The sequence below is a fragment of the Phacochoerus africanus genome, chromosome 11 (assembly GCF_016906955.1).
Source record: "Phacochoerus africanus isolate WHEZ1 chromosome 11, ROS_Pafr_v1, whole genome shotgun sequence".
Classification (NCBI taxonomy): domain Eukaryota; kingdom Metazoa; phylum Chordata; class Mammalia; order Artiodactyla; family Suidae; genus Phacochoerus; species Phacochoerus africanus.
Genome location: NC_062554.1, coordinates 18,254,419 through 18,274,956, shown reverse-complemented (window position 1 = coordinate 18,274,956; position 20,538 = coordinate 18,254,419). Strand labels below are relative to the sequence as shown.

Here is a 20,538-nt window from a genome sequence, read left to right as displayed (position 1 = left end):
CCCATGGCTGTATCTACCCTTCCTCAAACCAGTCCTTGACCTGATCCTTGTCCCTCTCTGTCGGCTTCCTTAGGATGGCCTTAGCCAGGGGATGCTCTTGCTGTTACAGGCATATAGAAGGAAGATGACAAAGAGGAAAAGGGATCAAGAGAGAAGGAACAATTATCTCTTTCCCCTCAGGGAATCACCTCAGTATGACATAAGCAGCCCCTTTGCCCTGATTTTTGAAGTTCTTTAAAAGAAAATGCCATCCTTGGAAATCGTGACCTTTTGTCCCAAAGCCCAACTAAGCCAAATCAACACTCCTCCTCTTTGGATGTGAAAGGAGGAAAAGGTTGTCTTCCTTTTGAGGCCAATACAAATAATGTGGGTGACAAAAATGTTTCCTTATTTCCAAGAGATCTTAAACCTGTCACGTATTGTGAATCAAAATTAGGTTTCTTGAATGGTTGTATCAGACTTCTGTCTTTTTACTCGGTACTTTTTTGTTTTTCATCCTGAATCTAGAATTTTCAGCACCTATTTAGCTGCTTTGGTCATTCTGAGGGTTACCTCCTCACCTACTTAGGTAAATTGTCTCAGTCTTACTTATTATCACCCTTCACTATTTTATAAACAGAGATAGTACATTATCAGGTGAAAAGGAGTCATCAGCATTGGTTGGGACTGACAGTTGGTTCAGTTTTACTTACGCTTGACCTGGTGAAGGGGACGACCACAAGAGCCTGCGGCAAAGCCTGTGTGGTGATGTACCTGCTGTGTCCTGTAAACGAAGTTAAAATAGGAGGTTTGGAACTATACCCTTGGCAAACAGTGATGCTTTTTCCTTTCTTGTCTTTTCTCCTAGAAGTATCGCTATCAAGATGAGGACGCGCCACACGATCATTCCTTACCTCGACTGACCCACGAAGTGAGAGGCCCTGAACTTGTGCATGTATCGGAGAAGAACCTGTCGCAGATAGAAAATGTCCATGGATACGTCTTGCAGTCTCACATCTCTCCTCTGAAGGTCAGTTCCATTGCTCTCTTAGAGCTAGCAGCAGTGATTGGTCTGCGTTGCGGAGAGGAGTTCGCTGGCTTGATTAAGGGAGCCCTTTAAACCACTATAGCTTTGGGTCATGGTTGCCAAAAGGTCTCTGTGGTTTGAAGGTTTATCTGGGATTCCTGACACGGGGCTGTTGTTCTTACAGTTAAAGCTTCAATGTCTGGAAAATCCTTTTAGTTGCTGAGAATGGGCTAAGGAAAGAGCCAAGAGTGAAAACTGAAAAAGAAAACAAGCTAACCATGTATTTACCAAGGCCAGAAGGACATCAAGGTTTCATTCAAATGCTACTTCTCCGTCTCCATTCTTGGCTTTAGATAAAATAAAGGCAGTAAATATAACATGATGACACCTAGTGATTGCCTTACCCTGTAGAACTAAAAAGGCAAATGCTTGAGTTGGCTCATCAACTCCTCTATTTGATGTTATATTTCTTTCCATTTGCTAGCATTCTTTCCAACATTTTCTACCTTCTTCTTTAAGTTTAAACATTTTCTTGGTAAGGGGTATTTTGACAAATAGGGACAATGAAATGAGAGTAAGGATTTTCTGTGCTCCTTGGCTGCAGTTTACTCTGCCTTTTTCTTTGCTGGTACTCTGGGATTTTGTGTCTTGGATAAAGTTTATAAATGTCGATTAAGGCCAAAAAAGAAAAATGGAACTTAAGTCAATGATGTAATAGAAGAGAATTGAAATGTAAGATAAAACAAAAAGCTTCCAAATAACCCCTTGATATTACTACTAATTTTTTTTTCTTTTAGTTTGTTAGCTAGAACATTCACTTCACTGGCACTTCCATACAGCTGTGTTACAATAAAAAATATAGCCATGAAGGTTGTCCTGATGCTTTCTGGGATCTTATACCTTTTAAAGCATCAAAGTAAGGCTAAATCATGTTTAACATAGTTCCAAAATTTGGTTCATTGTAAATACCCTGACGTCCTGAAACTTCCTTTCCCAATAAACTAGTTTTAGATACAAGTTAATTAGTATATTAGGCTAATTGTCAAATTCCAGTAAGTATTTTTTAATGTGTAAAAGTATGTAAGCATTTTGCCTCTGGAAATCATTGTTCAATTCTTCCCAGCGTCTCTTTGGAAATCATAGAGTGGTTCACAGAAATAGTTATGTTTAACCAAGAGAAGAGTAGATTAGAGAGAGAAGGATTTACCTCCTTACACTTCAAGAGCTGTCATCTAGGATAAACAATATTGGTAGGCAGAGGCCGAACCACTGTACAAAATTAACAGGAATGTATTTTTGGGATTATAAGACCAGAACTTTGGACAGTTAGCCCTACCCCCTGAAAGTACAGACTAATTCATGAAAGGAGAGTTCCCTGTCTCTAGAAATCTTCCAGGCTTGGTTGATGACTTTGGCTGATGTCCTTGTGGAAAGGACTGCTTCTTTAGCAGGAGGGCACACAAACATTTCTCTAAGACTCTAACTATAAGAATCAATGATTCTATTCCATAGTCAGATGAATACCTTTGTGCTTTAAAGACTTATTGTCCTTAGAAACAAATGCTCATCCTTAATCTGTGCTAACCAGTATAAATTGAGAAGAGTCAGAGCTAGGAGACTGGACTGCAGAGAGAGTACGTACACTTCAGATTGTTTTCTTTCTAACTGGATGAAAAGAACCCCTGTAAGAACCTCCATGAAGCCTCCCTTCCTTTTTGTCATCCCAGCTTTTCTTTTTCCCCTTCCAGTCCCTTCCTTTCTTAATCCACTCTAGAGGAAAGCTTCCAATGGCTTTAGGCTGCTAGGATAATGGAGGCTAGTCTAAAGCTAGCCTGGCAACCATAAAATAAATGTGAACAAAACAATAAAATCACTATCAGATCTTCATTTTGTATACTTTGCAAAAATACAAATACATTTTGCATTTTTCAGCATATATTTGGATAATACAATGACCTAAACATCTAACAGTGTGGATGATTACACCATGTGTTTTGCTACATAGAGCCTCCTTTGGAAAGTGTCTATTAGAGTTAAAGGAAATTTTGCTTTTTCTGAAGATCAGATCTTAGATATCAGGCAATCATTCCCAACTCTCCTTTACCCCTTGATTACAGGAATCTCAGAGTTAAATATCTCCCACTTTGATGGTTTTCCTTAGCTTAGGTTTTCTGCTTCTTCTTTCTATCTTATTTCTTACTATGTTCTTTAAAAAATCTTTTCGGTTTTTATGGTTTTACTATAGTGATGTCTTTTATCCAAGGTTCTTCACATCTGTTTTAAAAGTAGCCTCCTATGAATAATAAATTCCGAATATGAAACATCAAGCCTCGAATAGGTTTTCCTTCCTTTTTGGAATCATTCACTCAGCAGTATGACCCCCGATATATTGTGACGAGAAAAGAAAGATGAGCTTCTTCAGGACTTGTGCACCCAGCCTCTGCAGTAGCTATTTTGGAGCCAGGACTTTTCCTTCATGACCCTCCAGAGGTGTTGTTTAGCTGAACAAGATCTGTTATTAAATCATTTTAATGAAGAGATTGTGTACCTTTCTTCTGTCATCAGTAGTGATAGAGATAAATGCACCCAATTTTTTTCCAAAAGGAAAACACCCTGAGGTGTAGAGCTTGCCAATTTCATGGTGTAAACACTCCCGTCATAGCTGATTTCAGGCTACCAACCCGAAGCTGCTGAATATATTTGCACAAATGGGCACATGAGGCTCCCCTGAGACAGGTCGAGTTGGCCCTGGCACAGTACAAGCACATGTATTTTGATAGCAATAGGGCCCATTTTCTAATCAAATTGTTAAGAGGTTATTATGTTATCACATTCAAGTGTTTGGAAAGCCTGCCGTGATTGAAATCAAATGTGTTATTTTCTCATAAAGGAAGCGTATTAGAATCGGAGAAATGCTATAAGGGTACAAATTCTCAATTAGATCTGGCATACTTTCAGCCTTTTTGCTTCTTTAATCTGTCTGGTGTTCTTGGGTCAAGTGCTACAAAGGAGAAGGGTGAGGAGGCAAAACACCCCATCAGATAGCACCCCCTGAATCCTACTTGGAAGGCAATGTGGTTCTCTAGTATTAATTAGGAATTTCCACGTGGCATGCCTAATCAGAGTGTGGGATTGCTGGATAACAATTTCAACATCGCATTCAGCAGGCTCTGAGTAACATCAGTGGGGCAGGTTTGACAGCTGTTTCTGCCATCACCGTGTAGCACTTGAAACCTCAGTTCTAAGATTCATCTGCCTTTGGAACCTACTGGCTGCCTGGCTGATAGATGGGCTTGCTTAGCCTGTTTTCGTTGGAGTGCCTTGGCCAGTGTAAAGTGTGGGATTGGAAGAAGTGCAATTTAGCTGTGAATTCAAGGGGATTTGTTTTCCTCGCCTCCAGATGGGGGGATGCTTTCTCTTCAGATGCTGCCTAAAATCTTCCACAAAATAAAGTATTGGCCTTTAAGAAAGCACAAGCATATTCTTTTGAGTGTAGATTTATCCAGTAACTATTAATTTGAATATCTACTATATGCATCATAAGAGGTGATGAGGAAACAAAAGGCAGCAGTAAAACATGATTTTAAATATGCATGTTACTCTCCTAGGGAACCTGAGTCCTAATTATATATTACTTACTCTTACTCTGCCATAGGAATTCAAATTCCTGAATCTTAGCTACTGTGAGACCCCCATCATCTTGCAGAGAACTCTTTACAGAGTATTTGATAGAGAAAGAGAGTGAGAGAAAAAGAGAAAAGGAGGGAGAGGGAGAGAGAGAGAGAGAGAGAGAGAGAGGGCAGGTGGGCTTGCTTTTAGGAACTTGTTCATTAGAAGGGCTGCATTTAAATTCTGGCCCTTGGAGTTATAATGAACCCAAGTAATATCCATGAGGATGGCGGGTTCAATCCCTGGCCTCGCTCAGTGGGTTAAGGATCTGGCATTGTTGTGAGTTGTGGTGTAGGTTGCAGATGCTACTCAGATGCTGCATGGCTGTGGCTGTGACCTAGGCTGGCAGCTGCAGCTCTAATTAGCCCCCAGCCTGGGAACTTCCATATGCTGAGGGTGCAGCCCTAAAATGAATAAATAAATGAATAAATTCTGGCCCTTTCATTTGGCAGCTCTGTGATCTTGGTCAAGATCAAGCTCAAGATCTTTATCTCAGATTCTTCATCTGTGAAACTGAGATAATAATATTTATCTCACAGGATTTTTCATACTAATTGAATATGTAATTTGCTTAGTAAGTGTCTGGCACATGGTTAGCTGAACCAAATGGTGTTTTTTATCTTGTTATTATCATCAACCTGCTACCGCTACAGATACCTTAAAATCATTTGTTTTATTTATCTCATTTGACCTCTATGAAATACCACACCTGAAAGTCAAATTAAATAACTCCCTTCAAACCGCATAGCTGGTGAGTAAGAATGCCAATATTTGTAACTCAGGTCTCTCTGGATCCAAAACCTGTATTCTCCATCACTCCTATACCATATCCCCTTCCTCTAAACGGTTCTGCCGCTTTAAAGGAGATGTTAGATTCACATTTTTTCCCTTGGCTCCAGGTTTGTAGAAGTTGAAGGTCCAGTTTTCTAATATGTTCTTATTCATAAAAATGCCAGCAGATAGAAAATATAAGGGAGTGTGTAAGAAAGTTAGTTTTTTACATCTGAACCATGAAAGTAGCGATAGGTGGGTGATAGGAGGCCATGGAAGGAAAATAGTTTCCACTTTTAAAATATTTCGGTCCACCCAGTAGTAAACCTCCCGAGGGGACTATATGTTCCTCTCCCATGACAAAAACTAGTTATTTGGGGGCTAGTTCCCTTTTGAAGAATCCTTTGAGCGTGTAAGAATTTGCTTCTCGGCGAGGGAGACACACTTGGTTTTGCACAATTGGAGAGTTTTCCTCTTTGAGATACAGCCCTCACACTGGGTGTGGGCATGTCATCGAAGAACCCAAGTTAAGTCCACACCACAACCCTCACCTTTCTCTCTCCCCGGACCTGGCAAGATCTATTTCAGTTAATTTTTATTTGGCTGGTCATCTCTTAAAATATTCATTCTATATGTGATTAATTTCATAAACCATCTTATTGTCAGAAACAAGCAATACAGAAGTCACACAAACACTGACCAAAAAATGAATCAGGTTGCTTTTTATGCTCTGGTTTGTGTAAACATGGTAGTCGTCAGACCAGAAATCCAACCAGTTGTTTTAATTCTACTTGTATTCATAACCCTTAAGTTTTGTTTTAATGTATTTACTGTCAATACGATCATCATTATATGAGTGCCCTCAAGGTCCGGGGTCTGTGCTGGTTTTACTCATTATTATTTTCTCAGTCCTTCAACAAATACTTGCTAAATTAATTACTTGTAAGTGGCAATACACACACTGTTATGAATAATTGCCTTCAAGGAGACTGGTGACATTGATATTAAAATAAGCAAGAAATTAAGGCACATACCTCTTGTTTTTCTTTTTTGGTTGTTCCCTTACCTAGTCATCATTGATACAGAATTTCATCCGTTTTAAATCTGATATTTCCTCATGTATCACGTATCTGAACTCTGGATGTGTCCTAAAATCAATGAGGTTTCACAATTAAAAGTGGCAGCACCTCCTAGGGTACATAAAAAATGGTGTGTCTTACAGTCAAAGCCATCAATGACTATTTACAAGGAAATTAAAGCTATTGTTCATAGGTGGGTGTGAATCACTTTAGTCAGATAAATGTGATTTTCGGTCTTCTAGTTCTCATTGAGACCAGAATGAATAGTTCCGGGAAGACTGACTAGAAGGTGAAAGTATGAGAGGTTAGGATAGATACTTATACCTTTAAACAACTGGGTATTTGTTGAGTCTATATGGGAAAACATTGGAGAATCTGTAGGCAGTGCAGGTTTGGGGAAATTATAGGGGGTGATTTCTCACAAATGAGGAAGCTGATATACAGAACTGCAGGCAGGAAAGAAGATAAAATGTACTTTGTTCCAGGAATTATTTTATCAACAGAGTTGCCAGAGCCTGCTTAAAGGAAAGTACATTTTAGCCAATAAGACAATAAATCCTCGTTCTCCATAAAGTCTTCCTACTGACTCATGTCTGATTCCACCTGATTATAACATCCTATGACACATGGAGTTTGCATGATTAGCTTTTGTATATACACTTTATTCGATTATTGTGAATCTAGGTATTGTGCTTTCCTTTTGATATTCCCCTTGTCTTACTCCTGATAAATGTGTAAGCTCCTATGAACTGAACCACATCTTATTTTTGTTTTATTTTTCTTCTTTCTCTGTCATTAGCATGTACTGGTGAAAGTAAACCAGGATTTCCCAAAGTGGATGCATCTGGTGGGATTTTGTCAGCGTTACAGGAAAAATAAAAAGATGAATGCCAAAAACTTTGGAGAGGTTGAATCTATTAACTTATTGAAGTATTTCTGTCTTTAATATGATAATATGCATATTATCCTCTAAGCTGGGGCTGTGGTTACTATATAGTATTTTCCAAACATGTTTGGTCATGAGACCCTTTCTTCCAAATGAAGTTTTTTTGTTTGGACACACACACTTCTGAAAATACTATGACAGACACATGGATGATGGCTATTATAACCAATAGAAAAGTTTAACATAAAAATTCATTCTGGCCTTAGAATCTGACTCAGCTAGATCAAATACCTGGTCCTCTAGTCACTGGCTGTGTGAGCTTTCTTGAGTTTTTTAACTTCCTTGAGCCTCAGTTTTTTCTTTTTTTTTCTTTTTTTTTTTTTCAGGGCTTCATCCATGGCATATGGAGGTTCCCAGGCTAGGGGTTGAATCAGAGCTGTAGCCGCCAGCCTATGCCACAGCCATAGCAATGTCAGACCTGAGTCACTCACAGGAAACAATGCTGGATCCTTAATCCACTGAGTGAGGCCAGGGATCGAACCTGCATTCTCATGGATACTAGACAGATTTGTTTCCACTGAGCCACAATGGGAACTCCAAGCCTCAGATTTTTGGTTGTAAAGTAATGGTCTTCACTCGATATGTTTCTATGAAGTTTGAGTGAGAAAAGCCTATACAAAGAGCTTAGCTTGGTGCTTGACCCATAAGAAATACACAGAAATAGTAACTATCCTTATTGCTATTGATTTTTCTTATTAGAATGTGTTAGTGTTATTCTGAAATTCTAAACTAGAAATTTTGAAATTATTTAAGGATTTTTTTTTCATTGTAATCTCTTCTTTGTGATCAGATATCTTGGTGTTCTCACCTTCCTCTTTTAATCCGCATCTATTATTCCAGTCCAGGTTTTCATTATTCCCAGACAGAAAGTAGTTTGGTGATTGTAAAACACCACGGTCTCTGGAGCCAAAACATCTGTTGGAATCCTGACTCTGCACTTTATGGATGAGTAACCTCAGGAAGATCTTCTAGCATTTCTGAGGTGCCGTTGAGTTTAATATCTACAAAACCTCTTACGTGTGCATTGATTGATTCACCTATTCATTCATTCATAAGAAATATACAGTACAATTTCTTTGACTTACTTTCTCCTGTATCCTGGGCTCTATGTTATTCTCTGGGGATACAAAGAAGAATATGCATCCTGGCTGCTTACATGCAATAGATTCACAAATTTGGAGATGTACATAAAATTTGACATGTTATATACAATAAACAAGGTAGTAAAAAAAGAGGCAAATCCTCCCAAGACCTAGAGAAATGTTTTAATTTTCTCTGAGTTTGGAGATCTAGGGACAGGTGTGGTCAGAGAAAGCATTATAGAGGACGCCATTTTTGAATTGAAGGAAGTCAGAGCTAAAGGAGAAAGGTCAAGGTTGTCCTAGACTCCAGCAGTTGTGTATCAGTATGGAAGAATTATAGAAACTTCAGGCAGCTGAGTTGGGCAGAGAGGTGGAATGCAAGGATTAATGAAGGGGTACAGAAGTGGGTCCAAAGTTTGTCATAAAGCAAGGGAGGTGGGTGGGAATAGGTAATGAAGGGCCTTATGTGGAGACTGGACTTCACCTCGTAGATAATGAGGAATGACTATGCAATTTAGAAAAGAGGAGAGGCCTGGTTAGATTTGCAAATCAAACCATTACTCATGTCAGGTAGCAGAATGCAGGAAAAACAAGAAAAGGGTGATATTACAATGAGGACATCAGGTAAAATGCATCAGGGGGACAAGTTCTGAGATAAAGCAAGGACATTGGGACTGTAGGGCTGGAGGGTAGAATAAACTAGTGAGTTTACTGAGGAAGAGATATCAGGAATTTAAGACCTTCTAGATATAGAAGATAGAGGAGAGAAAGAAAGAGAGGAAATAGAGGTTAATCCACACTCCTTTTTTTTTTTTTTTTAAAAAAAAAAAACCAACTACCTAGAGAAAGCATCATGAAATGCAAACAAGATATGCCAGAGGGAGAATAGATTTAAGAGTAGGGTAAAGAGATTCTGAGTTTAGATTTGAATACCTGAGTTCGAGATATTTATGTTGCACTCAGGTAGAAGGATTTAACAGGCCATTTGAAATAAAGATCTAGGATGTTAGAGAGATCTGACTTTGGTGTCTTTAGTGTAGTTGAAGCAGAATGGATAAGATTGCTCAGGAAAGCGGGAGGAGGATGCTGGGGACTGAAACACAGGAAATGACACCATCATGTTATAGGACAGAGAGGATCTGCTCAGGAGACATGGAGCAGTGAGTAATTTGCCGCAATGTTTGACCTTTAGCAGTCTAATGTTTCTGTTTGTTTTTTTTTTTTCAAATAAATTACACATTTCTAGTAAAAGATCATATTTTATACATACAAATTTGTGGCTCCTCTAGAGTGCCTAGAATCAAGTTGGCCAAACAGTAGATGCCTTTTAAATACTCGTTACTTGATTACTAATTTTGAAAAGAGAGAGTGAGAAAGAAAGAAAGAAAGAAAGAAAAGAAAGAAAGAAAGAAAGAAAGAAAGAAAGAAAGAAAGAAAGAAAGAAAGAAAGAAAGAAAGAAAGAAAAAGAAAAAAAGAAAAATAAAGGGGGAGGGAGGAAGGGAGGGAGGACCTTATGAGATATATTTGACTCCAATAGTCATGGGGTCCTGACCATTAACTGAAAAAATATGTATTTATTTTTTTCCTTTCTAGCGATAATTGTTTTAGTAGGTAATACTTATTAGAAAACTAAGCTGATTTTGCTATCTTAGAAAATTAGTAATTTTCAAAAACATAAACTTTGTTTATTTCTCTCTCTCACCACTAGATGGTAGAAGCAGCTGACCTGATAGTTCAGGAAGCCTCTGGTCTTGGGTTAAAAAAAAAAACAGATTTGTGAAGCTAAATTGAGAAAATCTTAGTTACTAAAAACCTAAGAAGGGTTTGGCAAAGATTTGCATACTTTGTGAATAATGCATTTTGTTCCAGGCCCAGACTTTGGTGAGAGGAAATGGTTGCATAAAATATGGCCTTGGCAGAATATACTGATTCCAGGACAAAAGCTCCTGGTCAAAATTCTAGACAAATGAAACATTTCTTGCTTCAATTATCATTAACTGGAAAAGGTGCCAATAGCATACCTCAAATAATCCTGTATATTTAAGCCAGAAGTTGGAAAAAGCCAGAAGCTGGTAGGCTTAGGACCTCCTGTATCATCTCATAATTCAAGAACAGCTAGTCCGTTTTGGGTTAATGGGTTCCCACCATGGCTTTGGAAAGATGGGTCAGCAGAATGACATCCAAATCTCTCTCTCCTCTATGTAATAATTATGACAGCAATAATAATGAATTTTCTCTAAGAAACATTAGGTTGTTAGGCATATGAAAGGCATACTAAGTTTTTTTTTTAAAATGAGGCGTGTTTAGAGTAATCCTAACTAGGTGTCATTAGTGATTATTTGTAGCTTCAGATATTCCTAAAGTGTTAACTCAGTTACACAATGAAGTTCTTCACAAAACTGGATTTCACTACTGCCAAGACTTTCTGTAAGAATTAGAAATAACCTATGTAGGAGTTCCTGTCGTGGCGCAGCGGAAATGAATCTGACTAAGGAACCATGAGGTTGTGGGTTTGATCCCTGGCCTCGCTCAGTGGGTTAAGGATCCGGCGTTGCCGTGAGCTGTGGTGTAGGTCGCAGATGCACCTCGGATCCCACGTTGCTGTGGCTCTGGCATAGGCCGGCAGCTGTAGCTCCCACTGGATCCCTAGCCTGGGAACCTCCACAGGCTGCACTCGCAGCCCTAAAGCAAAAAAAAAAAAGAAAAATGTAATTGTAATGTATACATGTAAGGATAACCTGACCCCCCTTGCTGTACAGTGGGAAAAAAATAATAATAAATAATTACAAAAAAAAAAGAAACCTAAAAAAAAAAATTAAAAAAATAAACAGAGGAAAGAATCAAAAAAAAAAAAGAAAAAAAGATTCTATGTAAAGCTCAAAGATACAAATGAATTATTCAAAATCTCACACATACATTCATAAATAAGTGTTGCCATTAATTGGGCTTTATAATTTTTAATTCTTTCCCTGCTAATCCAGAAAAACAATAGCATGCAGTGGAAATCAGATTGACTTTAGAATCAGGCCTGCTAGTGTTCAAGTTCTATCTTTTTTGCTTTCTAGCTGTGCCCTTTAGCAAATCTAAGGCAGTGTGAGGAAAGTCTGTAGAATAAGCCTTGGCACCTAGTAGGTGCTCAGCAAATAGTAATTGTTTTTTAATTTATGCTATAGAAAATGTACGTATATGTAATTACAAATCTGAATTTAAGATTGATCAACTCTCTGAGCTCTCAATAAAGGGGCTCCCCTTGTATTTTCACCCCTGTGGTGCTTTAGAGAATGGTTTTACACTACAGAATATTCACATCTTGGCTAAGCAAAGGTGTATTATCCAAGATTGCTGTCCTTCATATGAAAGTTAATGTCATTTTGGCTAGTTCAAATGGAGAATATCAAGTAAGTTAAGATCACAGCCAGGCTTTGAGTGATCCAAATAAGGCTACTGAAGCATAAAGAAATGTACTCTCCTTTGTGGCTAGTTATTGAAGATGTTATAACATGTATATAACCTTTCAAGGTAACTATTTGGAGAGAAGCATTGATTTAGATATAAAATTCTGTATTACTTAAACAAGTATTACTTAAAATTAAAAATCACTAATTCATAGCAATAAGTGGATATCTAAGAAGTGTTGGGTAATAAAACAGAGATATTTAATAAATTAATTGTATTCACATATTAACCATATTAAAGTCTAGAGACTATTATTATTACCCATGAAAATAGAACCGATTTTTTGTTCTATGTCTAGTAAGGTATTTTTAATTGTATTTCACTAATTCTAAATGCGGATCAAATTCCAATTCTTTAAACTTCTAACATGATTTTATATGGTATAATTTTGCTGTTGTTGAAATCAAGTATATGTTACCTGGGATTCTCTTTAATAATGGGATTTTGGTTGTATCAATAGTTGGCATTTCATTTACATTTGCTCAACAAAACCACCGGTCTCCTTGTGGGAGGGATACGAGACAGCTGCTAAGGTCTAAAAATTCGATTTCATGAATTTTTCTTTCTTTGTGTTCATATTCACTCATCAAACTTCCAGTCTAGAGTTTGTTTTAGGAGAAATAATAACAATACAAAATGCAGTATTTAATTGATTCTTAGAATATTTGCTGGCACTATTCTAAATGCTTTTCATCCATTGTGTTATTCTATTCAGACACCCCGTAGGATAGTTTTGTTTTGTTTTGTTTAATTCCAATCTTATGGACAAGGAACATGGGTGCTAAAAAGTTGGAAAAATTTCTCTAAGGTCACACATTTAGTCCTTGGTGGATCTGGGGTCTGAGTTCAGCTAGTCTGAAGTCAGACCCCTGCTTCAGTCACAGTGCTGTATTACCAGCAAATGAGAACCATACAGTTTTACAAACTGAAGGGGACCATAGAAATCATCAAATGCAGAGTTTTCAAACTGCAGTTGGCCCATTAGCAGATGTGAAATCAATTTACTTGGTAATTTTATAATAGAGTAAAAGAACAGAGTAGAAAATATGAGAGTTCTTCACAAGTAGAAGCCCTCAGTTTAGGGCGGCTGTGTCCTGGCTCACATTGTGAAGTATTATTTCTTTTTTTTTCCTGATCATAGCTCTCTTTTTTAAATTTAATTTTGAATGTTATATTGAACTATAGTTGATTTACAGTGTTGTAAATTGTACTGTTACAATATTGTAATGTTTAGTTTTAGGGGTACAACAAAGTGATTCAGTTATACATATACATATATCCATTCTTTCTCAGATTCTTTTCTCATATAGGTTTTTTTTGGGAGGGGGGCTTTTGTCCTTTTAGGGCCACACCCGAGGCATATGGAGGTTCCCAGGCTAGGGGTCGAATCACAGCTGCAGCTCCCAGCCTACACTACAGTCACAGCAATGTGGGATCCCAGCTGTGTCTGCAACCTACACCACAGCTCACAGCAACACCGGAGCTTTAACCCACTGCGCAAGGCCAGGGATCAAACCCGCATCCTCATGGATGCTAGTCAGATTTGTTTCCACTGAGCCATGATGGGAACTCCTCACATAGGTTATTACAGGATATTAAGTAGAGATCCCTGTGCTAAAAGGTAGGTCCTTGTTGATTATGTATTTTATATATAGTAGTTTGTATATGTTAATCCCAAACTCTTAATTTATCCCTTCTCAGCATGTTTCCCCTTTGGTACCATAAGTTTCTTTTCAAAGTCTGTGAGTCTGTTTCTGTTTTATAAATAAGTTCATTTGTATCATTTTTTAAGAAGTACGTATAATACATATGTACATATAAGATACATACACTTGGATGTTCATTGCAGCACTATTTAGAATAGTCAAGACATGGAAGTACCCTAAATGTCCATTGACAGATAAGTGGATAAAGATATAGTACATATAGTACACATATGCAATGGAATATTACTCAGCCATAAAAAAGAATGAAATAATACCATTTACAGCAATATGAATACACCTAGATGTTACCATATTAAGTGAAATAAGTCAAATGAAGTGTATTTATTTTTGTGATCAAGTAAAGAAAGTCAGGAAGTCACCAATCTGGCTTCTCCCAAATCATATTTTCCATACTACATAAGGAGAGTAGGGAAGAAAACCTTAGACTCAGAGAAGTTAAATAATTTCTTAAAAACACATTGGTCAGAAAAGATAGACTGGGAGTCTCAGTGGTAAGAAACCTGACTAGTATTCATGAGGATGCAGGTTTGATCCCTGGCCCCACTCAGTGGGTTAAGGATCTGTTGTTGTGAGCTGCAGTGTAGGTCGCAGACGTGGCTCGGATCCCGTGTTGCTGTGGCTGTGGTGTAGGCAGGCAACTGCAGCTCTGATTCAACAACCCCTAGCCTGGGAACTGCCCTAAGCCACTGGTGTGCCCTCCCCCCAAAAAACACCTGAATTGATTACTTTGTAATTTTAACTACTGTTGTTTTCTCTGCCCAGTGTTTTGTTGTAACTGCCACTACTGTCAATTAAGTTACTTAAACCAGTGGTTCTCAAACTTGAGTGTGTATCTGAATCTAATAGAGGCCCCGCCCCATTGCGCTTCACCAAGCCTGGGGCTCTGAATTTTTATTTCCTCTCAAGTGACTCTGCTACACGTGACCGTTGGGAACTGCTCTCTTGAACTCCAGGTTCTACAGTATTTTTTGAGTGATTACCATGTGTGGTACCAGAGATTTACTAAACACCATGAGAGACAATAAAAGAAGTATGAGATAGAGCCTCTCTCTAGGAGGAACTTAAATACATTAAGGAAATCAAGACATGCACGAATCATTTAGTGAGCAGAAACTATCTAACTGAGGGCTTATTTTGCCTTATTCGATAAGTACGAATGGCATTCCAGGAGGCAATCTTAAAATTCTTCCGTAGACACAGACAAAAGAAGTCTCATGGTGTTCATTTAAGTGAGATTGTTTTATGAGAAAATAAGGAAGAGAAAGTGGAATTGATTTTCCACATCTCACGGAGGAATTGCCAGTGTCAAGTGAGAGAATTTAACCCCAATGCAGCACTCTCAGCCTGTATTCCCCCAGGCTAGCTGACTCACCAAAATCACTCTGAAGGCAGATGATTTGTTCCTTCTTTATTGGCAGAACATTGAGTGTGTTCGAGCTTGTGGCCAATTTGGGGTCACAGGTAAGCTCGTTTAAAATGCATTCAAGAGGCTCTTCCTGACATCCCTCTGCCTAGAGCACCGGCGGCGGACAGCCTTCCTCACCCCCACCTTAAGGGCTATTAAACTACAGGGCACACATGGAAGTCAGAGGTCACTTCTAAAAATCAGCTTGAAATTCTCGTAACCGAACCTCAGAACAGGTGCTCTAGAGATGTTCTGGTTTTGTCTTCTCAGATGTGAAAGAATGAAATAAGTTGTTCTGTTGGTGGTTTATTTTCTCAGAGAACAATGACATTTCTAGAACCAGCTTTTAATTATAAACAAGCCATATACAACTTAAATATAGTGTTTCTAAAAATAGGCTTTATTTCCCTATTATGAGCAATTAAAGCAGAGCTGCCGCTAGACAGTCAGCATATTTGTATGAGTTAGAAAAGGGAGCTCCTGCACCAAAGTCTATAACTCTGTTATAACTTAGAGAACGTGCTTTAGCAGTCAAGGCAATAAACTCCCTAAAGAGCTAGATGACAGTGCTCAATAGGAAGATCATAGACTCACAGAATTTAGAGCGGAGCAGGCACATGTGAAATAATATAGTCCAACTCTGTTGTTTTCCACATAAAGGCACATAGAGTCAGACAGGGGATGAGATCTTCCCTAGGCAGACACACATTTAAATGCTAAGGCTGAGACAAGAATTTGGATCTCAGATGCCCAGACCAGAGTTTATTCCTCTATCTCACAAGAAAATAGAAAGCAGGTATGTTCTATTCAGCAGGCCACCGGGGTTTACTTATTCTGGTTTCCAGGAAATGTTGCTGGAAATTGTTATCACTAACTTTTTGTTTCTTTATGCCAATTCTCAGTTTTCCCGTAGGGCCACATCAAGATTGTTACAAATGGACAAAAATCTCTCACCCCAAATCTCTCCAGCTCAATGGTCTGTGTCCATCTAATTCAACACGGATAACATCTGCCTCATCATTAGTTAACTCTGATATGGTTTCAAATACTTGTGTAACCACTGGTGAAATAGCTCCTTAAAGACAGAGTGTAACGGACCCATATCTAAACGACCAATCTACACAGTGGTGATGTTATTATTACTCTTATCGGGTGCTTCACCAGAGCTGCTGGGCAATGTGGGCTTGATGTCAGAAGTATGCCATTTGGGAAATCACTGAACCTCTATGAACCCTAACTTCCACACTTGTATCCCGAGGATAATAAACATATTTAGAGAAGTTAATAAGACTTGGAGGGGTGTTGGTCAGCTTGAATTTTGCCATATGTGCTTAAAGCATCCCTCTCCTACCCCAACGCCCTACCAGATTCCCGTGGCTACCTCCCCATTCTCTTCCTGTTTCTCTAGTCTCAATTTTCCCTTCCACTCTCTTCTCATTTATACTTTTTAAGAATGATCCATAGGGAAGGAATCAGCAACATGTGTTAAAGAAAAAAGGCGCTTAGAGGGTTCAGCCTAAGTCAGTTCAAGGAATTGTCAGTACATGGGGCTCTCAAAAAAAATCAATGTGATTTTTTGGCTGCACTAATGGAACTATTATACCAAGAACAAAGAGAGGGTACTTCTGCACTGTTCCAGAGTGTGGCATTAGGATCTGAGAAGCATATTTCAGAAAGAATGGCAGCAAATTGGAGTGTGTCCAGAGCAGGGCAAATAGGCTGCCCAGGGGATTAAAACCATGTCAAATGGAAACATCAAAGGCATGAATGATTGGTTGGCCCCTGGAGAAGAGACTCAGCTCAGACAACATAGTCATTCCTGGCTTCAAATTGTTTATAACAAGCAATTACTGTATACGATTTCTGTAGATGCTGTGACATCTAAGATAAATAATGAGAAGACAGAATCTATGTATGTTAATATTATTATTATTAATAGATCTAACCAAAGGTAGAGTGGGCTGCCTCCTAAGATAGTAAGCTTTCTGTCTCTGAAGGTATTCAAATAGAGGCTGGGAAATCCTCAATAAAATATTGCAGTGATGATTCAAGGAGGAGGTAGGATATGGTACAATAGTGTTTCTAACCTTTTTGAAGTCATGAGCCCATTGGAAAAATTGATAAAAACTATGAACTCCTTTCTCATTAAAAACAACAATAAAAATAGATACCCACTTAATATTTCCCTAAAATTCCAGGGATGATTAAGGTCTTGATTATATAAAGCCCATCTACGAACTCCCTTAGAACCACAGACTCAAAGTTCAGAATTTCTGAGTGGAATGAATTTCAAACTCCCTTTCGTCTCTGAGAGTTTTTGATTGTCTTTTCTCTGTCTCTTGATCCATTGTGACAGTGAGGTACCCCTGATTCCACAGAGATCAACAGGTTCCTCTAGACCAGGAAAAGAACTGGGGGTCCATTTGCTTCAGAAGAGTCCTCGAAATTGAGGACTTCTGCTGCTGATCCTATTCCTCTCAGAATCTTTGATGTATACTCCTTGGGCAATTTTCTGTGTTTATTAGTATCATAAGCTTTTTTCCTGCTCTGCAAGCCAAAAGCTATAATATCTTCCCTCTCTGAATTCAGGTTTTAACTGTCATAAGATTGTTTTCTTTATCCTGAATGGAAGTTGCATCCTAGCAAAGAACTGATTTTAAATTACCCCATCAACTTGCTAAAATGATGGTGCATTTTCTATAGGATTCAGGCACAGAAGGTTTCCAATATTTGGCTAGACTCTTTATGGAAATGTCAGTCATAAAATGTGCATTGGATATTTATTTTTTCATCAGGGTCATAGACATGCACTTGAATTGGATTCTTCCTTCTCTCTATACCATTATGATATTGACAGGTTCCAAGTTGCGAGGTTTCACATTTTAAGAAGCGCTAGCTCATAACGTTTCACTTTCTGCTCTAGGGCAGGGTGAGTCGCTTATAAATCAGGCTGCAAATGTGATGAATTGGATGTCTCCAACTCAATTAGCTTAATGTGGGTAGGAGGATTTCCAGGTTTTGCAGCCTCTGTTTTACTAATCCTCTAAGCAGACTGTTACATAAAATGTGGCTGTGTATTAATGCCTGAGCCTTAGAGAAACATGGTTGGTATTTTTCATTTCAACATCTAGTGTCATCCTGTATTTCATAGCTTTGATTTGGATCTGAAGCCACTGAGTGATGGTTCTTAACATGATTTATATTGTTGCAAGCCTTACCTTGTTATCTTTCTGCCTTCTGACCGAGTTAAGAAAGTAGCCTAATAGAATTGCTGCTGTCACTGGGTGATTTAATTGGGGAGGGGGGGAAATCTCAGCAATTTAAGGAAAACTGCAGAAGCTGGAGCTGTTCCTCTGTCAAATAAATGATCAGATGAGATGGGCCCCAGCAAAGCAGATGCTGACAGTTTCAAGAGCTTTCGACATATTCATCATGCTTTGCTGGTGAGATTTGTTGAAGGAATTGATTACAGAGTTTGCTTGCTTTTTGTTTTCTTAAGGAGGCTGTATTAAGGTTGTAAATGTTTATTTTAAAGGAAGTATCTTAGATTTAAATACATTTTATGCCTGGGAATATTACTTGACATCTTCTCTATATTGTCTATACAATGGTATTTCTTAGCTGAGATACTGTCCTCTGTATTTGATCTCCCCCGCCCCGCCCCCCCCCCCCCCCCCCCCCCCGCCCCAACTTCTCTTTTAGGCTTTTGGTCAATCCCAGCCCCATTCTTGCTCACTAATGGTTAGGGATAAAGACTTTGAAATGATACCCACATGGTCAGTCCAAGCTCTTCCATAAACTCACTGCGTATGGTCTGGGGAAAGTCATTGTTCTCTAGGCTTTTTCATCTATGACATGATAATACCATCAATACTTTACAGGGCTAAAGTGAGAATTCAGTGAGATTGAACACTGTGCCACTGTGCTCATGGTAAATTAAGGTCCAGGGTGTTGAACACTGAGTACTTATTCTGGGTCAGACACTGTGATAAATACCATACAATGGATAGGATGATGATGGAACATAATCCACCTGCCTTGCATCCATTAATGTTTTAGTTTATGAGCTGCTCTCATGTATCCCCTTTCCTTAGGACAACAACTCTGTGAAATAGGTGGCCACTTATTATCACCTACATCTTTTGGAGAAAGAAACTGAGACCCAATGAAATTAAGATTGGATAGTTAAATTCTTTCACAAATTTGTAGTATAAACCTATTGTGCATTAGAAATCCAAATACAAACCCCTATTCCAAAGAGCCCCAAGGTTAAGTGCAGAAGAAAAACACATAAATAAGGTAAATAAAGTGGAAGCTTGCAGGACAGAGTTTCGAGTAGCCCTTTCCTCTCATGTTCTCTCAAACCTGATGTTTGTGAGACCCTGCATCCTTACAGTTGGGTCTGCTTTGCCCACAGTGTTCTCTATGCACCCAAAAGTTCTTGGTAAAAATTGACATTGTTTACTCAGAAATCTGAGGGCAGACAGAGGTTCTCATGCAGAAAAGCTGAAGCAAGCTTAGCATAACACAAAAGGTACAATGGTGGTTCTATCGGGAGAGCACATGAAGAGCTATCTTTATGGCTTTACTAAGAAAAACCTATTGCCTTTGGAAGTGCTACCTGGCCTGTTGCCCTCATGGAAGAAGGAACAGCAATAATCCAAAGCCCTTTGCTTGCCTTGGCAGAAAAAAAGACCTTGCCTTTGCACTCAGGAGCAAAGGCAGAGACACCCCCCACAACCCCCACAGCTGATTTTTTTTCTTGTCAGACTGCAGCAGAGTTTAAACCAAACCAGCTCTGGCCGCAGCCTACTCATTCCATCTTGGTCCCAGTTAAGTTGGTTGGAAACCAGCTTCACTTTATCCAAGGGTCTAGTTCAAGGGCATTCATGGCTTCCTCAAGACTGAGGAACAGCAATAACCTGAAAGTCTTCCACGTGTCTTGGCTGAGAAAGTTAGGCAGGAGACATTCAGGCTTTGGGGAAAGCAGAACTAATTTTGAACCCCAGTTCTGTTGTTCATGAGATGGGTGACCCTGAGTATGTCCCAACATGGTGCTCAATCTTAGTATATTCACCTCATTTACCTCCAGAGATGGCTGTGAGGATTAAAATAGCCCCCCCCCCAATATTATCTAATCATAAGGACCATCCTTTTAAAAGATCTGTAGACCTGAGTCCACTTAGACTTACAGAATCAGAATCTCCATGTGGTGCCTGAACTGCATTTTTAACATACATCTTAGATGATTTTTATCATTAGGCAAGTTTGGGAAACAAAATGCATAAAGAGCCAGCACAGTTGTCTGGCACTTGGGAGGAACCCTGAGGACTCCTGGCAGTTGCTTATCACTGAAGGTTGTTGTTGATGAGATCCATGTAAGTGCTGGGCTCTTT

General features: G+C 38.8%; 1 protein-coding gene across 1 annotated transcript in view; it reads left to right on the top strand.

Annotated features, from left to right (window-relative positions):
* The window catches only part of DLG2 (discs large MAGUK scaffold protein 2), a 1,194,846-nt gene that overhangs the window by 181,417 nt on the left and 992,891 nt on the right, over positions 1-20,538 (top strand). Inside the window, exon 2 of the mRNA XM_047753849.1 lies at positions 851-1,009. Coding sequence (XP_047609805.1) covers positions 851-1,009 — 159 coding nt within the window. The remainder of the gene's footprint in view (positions 1-850; positions 1,010-20,538) is intronic.